Source organism: Egretta garzetta, unplaced genomic scaffold (assembly GCF_000687185.1).
Source record: "Egretta garzetta isolate BGI_Z169 unplaced genomic scaffold, ASM68718v1 scaffold179, whole genome shotgun sequence".
Classification (NCBI taxonomy): Eukaryota; Metazoa; Chordata; class Aves; order Pelecaniformes; family Ardeidae; genus Egretta; species Egretta garzetta.
Genome location: NW_009270001.1, coordinates 546,650 through 556,351, shown reverse-complemented (window position 1 = coordinate 556,351; position 9,702 = coordinate 546,650). Strand labels below are relative to the sequence as shown.

At 46.4% G+C, this 9,702-nt stretch overlaps 1 protein-coding gene across 1 annotated transcript in view; it reads right to left on the bottom strand.

The window, feature by feature from the left end:
* The window catches only part of MYO5B (myosin VB), a 134,744-nt gene that overhangs the window by 92,571 nt on the left and 32,471 nt on the right, over window positions 1-9,702 (bottom strand). Inside the window, exons 8-10 of the mRNA XM_035903088.1 lie at window positions 6,639-6,746; window positions 4,350-4,459; window positions 2,456-2,721 (exon numbers count right to left, since the gene is read on the bottom strand). Of these exons, the coding sequence (XP_035758981.1) occupies window positions 2,456-2,721; window positions 4,350-4,459; window positions 6,639-6,746 (484 nt within the window). The remainder of the gene's footprint in view (window positions 1-2,455; window positions 2,722-4,349; window positions 4,460-6,638; window positions 6,747-9,702) is intronic.

Below are 9,702 nucleotides of genomic sequence, written 5' to 3'. Positions count from 1 at the left end.
AGGAATGCCACATGAATCCACCCTTCAGATGGATTGCAGTGTTGCTACTACAGCAAGTGACACACTTCCAATAAATACATTAAGGTTTTTAATGCTGCACTCTCTCACCCCAATACTAACTGAGAATTAAGGATGAGGAGTCGAGCATTAGAGAATTAGGAGACAAACCTCACAGCCTCTGCACCCTCAGCTTGGAACCTGTCCCTAGAAATCCCACCCATGGGGGCCATCCTCATCCAGGAGTGCCAGGACAGAGATGCTCTTGGAATGTCAGGGAGGAGGAGGAGGCGGCAGCGGTGGCTGTGTGCAGGCTCCCTGCCTTTCAAGCTTAATCCCTCTCCCAGAGGAAAAGGAAGAACAACACACATTTGTGGGGAAAAAAAAAAAAAAAATCCAGTATTTGACCGAATGCATTAAAACTCCTAAATAAGCTGAATTTAGGGAATCAAACCACTTTCGAGGACTGCAGAGACTCAGGTTGCCAGCACCTGAAATCCCTGCACTGTTAACCACTCATCTTTAGACAGCAATACCCCCTCCCAAAAGGGATTTATGGTCTCTTTAAGAGACTCACAAGTGTTCTGGGCCAGAGTGCGGACTCTCATCCCCTGCAAACCTGCCTCTTCCAATAGGATCCACAGGTCCCTGTGGAAAAAAAACCCTGCCCTACTCTGCGGTGACGCCAGCGCTGTAAAAGCATCAGCTGGCCCACGCGCTGGACGTGACGCACAGGAGACCTGCGGCTAAGGGAGTATTTTCTTCCGTGCTAACAGGTTTTCAAGTGCAGCTTAATCTTTCATGAGTGTTATCCTCAAGTCTCCTTGTATTCGGATTTCTGAAAGACTGCATCTGATTTTGGAACTCAGACATCCAGCTTTCTGCATTGACCCGCTATCGCCCACAACGCTCCGTCCCAAAGCTTTATTTATCGTATTCCAGCCTGCAGAAATCTCTATTTGTAGGGATACTGATGGGAAACAGCTTTTCCATCTAATACAGTCTTCGAACCAGACTGTACTGATCCCATTTGGTTATTTAAGATCTCCCAGGTCCTGTGCTATATACCTAGGAGAACCCAGATCCTTGCAAACCTCTGACAGCAACCTCACCACCTCAGACTATCCCATTAAAAACCCAAACCAAAGAGGACTGTACTCTTAGCACACTTGGTACAAGCGTTCCTGTAAACCTTGCCATGTGGCAGCAGTCGTGATGGAGATGAGCAGGCAGTGGGCTATGCCATGCTCCAGCACTCATTTCTGGCATCTTTTCTGCTGCCGTGGCTGTCCAGCAGATGTTAAAATCAACATCCCAAACACCAGTAGCTGGAGAAACCCCATGGGAGGTCTTATACACAAGATCAATTCCACTAACGGAGGTATTATAGCCATAGAGGCTTTCTGCAGCTGACCCAGAACCACTTTGACAGGATTTCATTCTGAACTTCAGGTTCACCGAGATCTGAAAGACCTTATGAGGAGTCTGCCGATATACAAGATTGGGGATTCAGCAAGCACAGCAACTGCACTGGGTCAGGGACTGGTTTCTGGAGCAGCTACAGCTTGTCCATCCCATCTTCCCCTCCAAAACAGGAGCAACCAAGTACCTTAATATATCAAAGTGAGCACAGCAGGTCACTGCTGCCCCACTTCTCCCTTGCCCTTGCTACCCAAAGAGACAGAAGTGGCATGGTGTTGAAAGAAGGGAAGGGAAAACAACAAACCCAGAAGACCGCTTTCCTTTTCCACGCCACAACTGACATAACCCCCTCCTTTCTCCTCCATCTTCTGCTTCTTTGCAGCACTTCAGCTAAAATGAACTCTTCACATACAACTCTCACATCCCTCTTCTGCTCAAGTGCCAGGATGACAGACCAGACTGGTACCCCGTCCAAATTTAAAGCAGCTCCTTGCCCCTGAGGTTGCGGGCTGCAAGCCTTCCCTTGGTTACGCCAGAGCTTTTTGCACCTTTATCCCCCCCCCGGCCGTCGCAGGTTCCCAAAGTCCTCCAAAAGCTCTTGCTGCACAAGAGCACTGCAGCAGTGGTTTCACAGCTGAAGAGGCAAAGTAGTTTCCTCAAACCCCACAGCGACCCCAGGCAGAGCCAACGTAGCCTTTGGTCTCCACATCTGTACCTTTATCCCTAGCTCATCTTTAAAAGCTTGATGCTTTAAACAGCACCCAGAACAGAAATCCCAAACACTCGGAGCAGCATGAGAGGTAAATCCCACAAGCCAGCACTCAAGCAGATCTCCGTGCACTGTTTCGGGGTCAGGGCTGCACAGTCTAAAGGAGGCACAAAACTGCAAACCGCACACCACGACTGAGCTTTTTTGCACCCCTTTCTATTATTCCCATGCCTTGCCCCAAGCCAAGGTCAAGCGTGCACGGCCAGAAGGGCGAGACGAATTAGAACGGACTAATTTAACGGCCTTAGAAGCAGAAAGCATGCCTACCCGTAGATATCGAGCACACCAATGAAGGAGTGCTGCTTCACGGTGGTGTGCAGGGCCTTGTTGATGTGCTGCACGATCCAGTTGAAGAGCTGGGCGTAGATGTGCTTGGCCAGGGCGTTCCTGGCATTCACTACTTGCTGCACGGACATGTTCTTCACATAGGTCTCGGCCATGGTGACGAGCTTGCGATGGCAAAGCCAGTGCTGCATCTGGCTGTGCTCCACACCCAGCAAGCCGCAGAAGTTGTTCAAGTGCTCGTCCTCGCTCTGGGGGGGGTGGGTGGGTTACAAGAAACAAAGTCAGCAGGTGGTGACATCCCAAAACTGGAGTTTTAACACCGGGTTCCCAGATGCGTGCAAGAAATTAGCAGCGTTTCATGCCTATCTAGGGAAATACTGTGCATCTCCGTGGTTGATAGGAAATGGAGAAGCGATGAGCACTCATCCAGTTGCGCTAGTTTTTATGGACGTGGATGAAATGGCTCACACAGAGCTCTAAATGGTGGTACGCCTTACAGCTTTCCTCTGCTCTGGCTATCCTTAAGGTCTTGAAATTCCCAAGAGCAGATTTCCAACAGGAAAAGTGATTGCCAACAGGAAAGAGCACTCCCCACTTTACTCCTCCTTGAGCTGCAGCTACACGTTCCTTCACAGCAACCTTGATTAAGCCTCAAATTAAAGCTTAGGCTATACCATTACACCATGCCTTTTACAAAACTAACCCCATTTTGAATAACAAAGTTGCAAAATGTGCATTACCAGAAGGGGTTCTGTTTTGCATAATCAATAAAATGAAATGTGAACTTCATTTTCTCTAGTGCATTGTATTTTTTCCCCCTCAACCTAAGACAAGGCAGTCCTGAGTCTCTATTATGCTAAGATAGCAGGCATTGCCTCTTGGACAATGAGAAATCAATTTTCCTTTCCTCAGTGTAATAACACATATCTAAAGGAAGTAAATTGTTTCCAGTTAGATACATGCTTATATAGAAGCTGGATGGGTTTGGGGATGGAGAGAAAAATGCATTTTAAAAGACCTCTAGGGTGCTTTTTTGCTCCGATACCTTTTTGACCACGGATTCAAAGTCGTAACAGGATTGATTTAATACCATGCAATTACATTTGAGGGTAATTAAACAACATGAACTCCATTACAGAACTCAACATTGTCGGAGCAGCCACTTTTATATAGCCACGTTGCCAAATATCAAGCAAATTACCCCCAGCATCCAACTAATTGCACACCACATCATCTCAAGGGTACCACTAGAAGTGTGCACAGAACCCATTTTAACACTTTAATTAGGAACAAACGACCCAATCTGGGATGCAATGATAATTGACAGGACAGTATTTTCCACATAATCACTTTTTTCCCCCCCCTCAAACAAACACAGAAACAGAAAAACCACCACTAAGGCATCTTTAGTCTTATTTATTCTTGCTAATTAACTGTGCAGCGCTCTTCTGAATACTGGATGGCCACGTTACAAGCAGCAGCCTCATGGCTTTGCCTGTAGCAAAGCAGTTGTAGAGCATCACACCTTCTGGTGGTGGGAGTCACCGTTCTCCCAATACTCGGTGCACCAAGTCTTTTAAGAAAGCAGGAAGAGTTAAAGATGGGTTGGGACTTAAGGTGGTAAGTGACCTCTGAATCATCTTGCTTATGGGCTGGCAAAAGAGGAGAAATAATGCACTATTTTCCAGGAAAAACAAAGCAACCAGAAAATTATTATGTGGGTGTTTGGTTTTTTTTTTTTAAAAAAAAGCTAAGAAAACCAGAAGGAAAAGGGCTTTCCACCAAGAATACTGCTGTGAAGCTCAACACATCCAATGTGGCCCAATTTACAAGTATATAAAGCTCCCCACGTGCCCCACTCGTGCTGGTGACCTACCGATACGCTACAGGCATCGCCATCTCGTTCCCCTTGGATTTCCAAGTTCCCTAGGTGCAGAATGGCAGCAATTATCCTAAAAATGGTCGTCTGATGAGACTCCTTCACTCCTATGGGAACAATTGATAGCTGATTTTCACAACAGAAAACAAACTGCAATTTTCAGTTCATTTGAAAATGCTTGCGGTGTTTGATTTCCTTCCCAGGACGTTGGTTTTCAGAGTTATCAGACCTTTCCCAATAAACTCACCGTAAACTCTCAAAGTCATCACTCAAAAATGACAGCTGAGACGGTGAGAGGAGCTCCTTGTGTTATTTCTTGACCCCTAATGATTGCATCAAAGCAATTTTATCACACATGGGTTTAATACTATTGTCAGTATGCACAAAACCAAGGATGCTACTGCGTAACGATCAAACAGGATCGGAGCTATAGGGGCTTTTGTAGAACAAGGAGTCGCTTCTCTGCAGTTGTAGCCCAACAGCAAGATCTCACTGACAACTGAAGCACAGAAATTACAACTTATTGCCTGTGTCCCACAAACAGAAGAGAAAATCAACGCCGTGCACATGATGCACAACGCCTCCAGACTGGGGCTGCAGCAAGTCACCAGGGAGGTGATGTGAAGCTTCGCCTTACGGTCCCCAGTGTCTCAACAGGAGCTACGTGTTGTGGGTCTTCACTGGGGGGTGCAAGATATCATTGCTTTATATATTTTTTTCTGGCAGGCTTTTGCAAGCATTCCCAGCAGGAGGTTTGCTCAGCAACAGCCTGCACACAGCTTTCTTGCCGTATCTTGCATTTTTACATCCCAACTGGGCTTCTGTGCCCCTTTTGTGTTCAGTGCTGGTGTCCTAATTATCCACCCAAGGTCTAAGACATCACCTGCTGGTTTTTGAATTATCGAGAGCTTCCCTTTCTTTCTCTCGAGACTTTTCCGTTATCAGCACAGTGAGAAATGTTTCAAGGTTACTAAAAGGAGCAATGCTCTGCTGTTACTTGGCACTCTTAATTGGAGTTAAGCCTGGCTATGGTGGGGATTTGCAGATAAACCTGAATTCTCCTTGATACACATAAAAAGGCAAGACTATAAAGTGTAGTAGCAATTTCACCAGGCCCTGAACAGAAGCAGGCAGGAGCTGGGAAGCGCTGAAGGAAAATGAGGAAAAGCGGGGCCAGAGGAAGCATGCGGAGAGCAGGAAAACATCATTGAATTGGTAGTGGAGGAAAATGCTTGCACCATGCTTCATAGGGACCAGCAAGGAGACAGGGGGTCTGCTTGGGGCGGCAGAGAAGGGGACCAAAGAGAGACTACAGGTGCCAAGGAGAGGGGGAGAGAGCTCCCTGAGGATTAGAGTCCTGTGGGAACCAGTGGAGTTATATTTTTTTTGAGTAGTTAACAGTTCAAAGTCATAAAAGCCAGACAAAAGGAGGGTAAAGACAAGACCCTGCTGTCACCCCAAAGAAAAAAGGGCCCACCTAAAACACACAGAGGACAAACTTGGGAGAAACATTTGCAGTTTGCTTTTGAAATGAGTCCCCACGCTGACTGCCGGCACAGCACAGTAGCTGCCATACAGCTGCTCGGGGGCATTTCACAGCTGGCTGCCAACTGCATCACGAGCTCCTCTCCCAACATATGAAATGCAATGGAGAGGCACCAAGATTTACCGGAATTTAAAACTTGGCTTCAGAGAAATATTAATAAACTCTGGGGAAGTTTTCCCCTGCAAAAATTGTTTTTCCTTTCAAGCAGTCGCTGCTGCAGGCAAGCTATGGCACTGTGTAACCACAGCGTGCATGGGCGGGTGTTGCAGCTGTAAATTTTGCAGCAGGCCACGCAAACGTGGACTCTGCACAGCAGGGATGTACTCAGCTCATTATTCCCAGGTATCAGCTACATGGTACAACACTGTGATGGCCTGAGAAGTGACGTCACCCTCAACCCAAATCCAGAGTGAACTGCAGAGTAATAGCTCCTTTCCTGCTTGTAAATAGGGTTAAAAAAATAGCAAGTTGAAGCTGCGGCACAGCTTTGACTCCAGAATGGTTTATTTTAGTTTCTCTTAAATTCAGTGTCCTCCCTCATTTCATTGCTACCTCACAGATAGCTGCAAGAAACACTTCTGCAGCTCATACTAAAGAACAAGGTAAAGCCAACTAGGTCAATAGGAAGATGGATTTATACCTCTTAGTGTTACAAGACAGCCACGTAATTCAGACAAAATACCGAAAAACATTTGCAAGAGATTTCTGCTGGGAAGCCTCCAAGCAGAGCAACCCCTTACCAAGCAGGGTGAAGGCGTGCCTGGTTTTCTCAAAGTCATCAGCGTCATCCACGCCATCAATAGACGTGTCACCTCCCTGAGAAGTGTAGAAAAAGTCTTCGGCGCATGCTAGGAGAAAAGAAACAGAAGAATTCTGTCAGCAAGCAGTAGCTTTCCGGAGCGTGCACTGGGATGCTCCCTGTACCCCATCCTACCCACCCCTGAAGGGCAGCCGCCTCCTTTAAACTATGGTTTACTTAGAAATGAAGTATAACCTTGATAAATGACTGTTAACTGCTTCTTGCAGTGATGAAACCTCTTCCCCACGCAAAGCAAGTTCAACCAGGGCAGAGCTGTGGTCTGTTTAGGATTCAAATAACTGCCCTATTGCACAGGTGCATATTACTTCAAGTACTGAGGGTTACTACTTTCAATCTTTTTTTTTTTTATCCTGTTTTACACACTCATGACCAATTCAGACATTTTAAATACCTTTCCCACATAACACCTTAAACCCAGGGAGCAAAGGGAATGGAGAAACGATTGCAGTGCCAGCATTACACCATTTAAGCATCCATGCTTTAGGGAAGTTATTTCAGGACGACACAAAGCTAAATCCTATGGAGACTGAGAGGCATTTCAAATGCAGATACAACGCAAAGAGATCACAGGATTTATACCCACTTTAAAAAGCTTCACATGCAATCACCCTTCCTTAAAACAAGGGCTTATTTGAGGCCAAAACCATTAAGATATAACGCAGGAGAAGGCTTGGCGAGCCCAGGAGGTGGACAGCCTGCCCATCCCACCCAGAATTGGTTCTTAGCACTGGCTTCAACTTGTTTCAAACCAGGCAAGCTCAGAAAGATCGTTAACACGCACAACCATATTTCCCAAGTATCATGAAAATAATGAGAAAAACAGCCTACTGTGCGTTCTACATCAGCCTGCTGGTAACCTTTAAAAAAAATCACTGCAATCTGCACTTTTTTTGACTCACATTGCCACCAGAAGGTCCCCAGCCCTCCCCAGCCCTCCCGCAGGCTTTTGCATTAGCTGTACTTTCAGGCTGTAAGAAAAACATTTAATTCTTTTTGGCATACAAAGCTCTAGGACCTGTAGGTTTCAGTAACTCTGCTCACTGCCTGAGCATCGGGAACAACGAGAAGAAAATGCCGATTGGGGTCCGAGAGCCGGTGTCCGTCCTGGTCCCCCCAGGGTGAGCAACTGGAGCTCACCCAGCCCATGATGGAGCACACTGGATTAACAGCTTGATGCTGCTGCAGGTAGCATCCAGGGCTGGCAGTGGTTGATAGGGCCAGGACATCAGCCTCCAATTTTAACCGTCCACATTGGGATCTGTTTCTGCCTCAAATCATCTCTGGTTGTGGTGATTTGACCCTGGCTGGACACCAGGGGCCCACCAAAGCCGCTCTATCGCTCCCCTCTAACCAGACAGAGGAGAGAAAAAGTAAATCAAAGAGCTCGTGGGTCAAGATAAAGGCAGTTTAATAAAGAAAAAAAAAAAAGCAAAAGCAAAGGCCGCACGCGGTAGCAAAAGGAAAGAAAACAAGATTTTATTCTCTACTTCCCATTAGGAGGTGGTGTCCAGCCACTTCCTGGGAAGCAGGGCTTCAGTATACATAGTTGTTCCTCCCCGAAGGCAAAACGTCACAAAAGATGAATGTCCCCCCTCCTCTTCCTTTTCCCTTAGTTTTTATATCTAAGCTGACGTCACATGGTATGGAATATCCCTTTGGTTAGTTTGGGTCAGGTGTCTTGGCTACGTCCCCTCCCAAGATCTTGCCCCCTCCCAGCCCACTGGTGGTGGTGGTGGTGGGGAATATTGGAGGCACAGCCTTGATGCTGTTCAAGCACTGCTCAGCAGTAGCCAAAACACTTGTGTGTTATCAGCCCCTTTCTACATACCAATAGAAAGCACATATCTATGCTGCTCGACCCAATACACTGGTATAACTGAGTCCAATATTCCTATTTCATTATATGTGCAGTGATTTTAATAAGCACAGAAACCCTTTGATTGAAACCCACTGCAAACAAATAAAACAGATTCCTGCTTTGCACCACTGCCCAGGCGTCATTAAGTTAGACACCACGCTTTGAAAGGCACCACGTTGCACACCGACTCCTGCGTTTTAAGTCAAATATTTACTTTCTAGTTTAAAATCAAGCTTTTAGGATTGCTCTGACAGAAGAGCCAACACTTACTGGTTTGCTCTGCTGGGCTCACCTAAGTTTAGAGACTCTCTTTGTTTTCCAGCATTTTGCAATATAAAAGAGAGTAACAAGGATTCTTTGTATGTGTAAGACCCAAAGGAGAAGCAAGGGCTCCTACTTTTGTTAAGGAAAAATATACATTGTCCTCTCTGCCTAATAAAAAGTGGATTTTCACATCAAGATTACCCCTTGTTTTTCTGTAAGCCTTGGGAAGACAGGGTTGGCAGGTACAGTAAGGTACAGCTCACATGAGGAAATAAGTTTGAGTTTTGACTAGTCATCTCGAAATGCAGGCTCGTAAATCTGATGCAAAGTTGGCAGTGAAAAAAAATCCCGCATAAGGAAGAAAAGTAAGTGAATTGTGCACAGCTGCACTCGCAGAAAACTGCCCAGCACTATAATTCAACAGGTTAAGGCAGAGCCTGGTTCACCCCAACAAAAGCAGCTCACAGTGCCCACGTCCCCGTCCCCACCGAGCACGTGAGCAGCACCGCATCTGCCAGCTAGCAAAACGTTCTGGGGAGGTATTTTTAAGCTATTGCAAGGTGACAGTGCAGGAACCACCAAAGATGCAACACCTTAAGTTTTGGAGGGAGTTACTTCTTTTTCTGTTGTTGCATTTTACCCAAATGCACAAGCAGCAGGCTGTGTGGCTACCTGTGCCTCCTGCCATACAGCAAATGCACAAGCACCACAGAATCATAAAATCATAGAATGTTTTGGGTGGGAAGGGACCCCTAGAGGTCATCTAGTCCAACCCCCCCGCAGGAGCAGGGACACCTTGAACCACATCAGGTTGCTCACAGCCCCATCCAACCTGGCCTGGAATGTTCCCAGGGATGGGGCC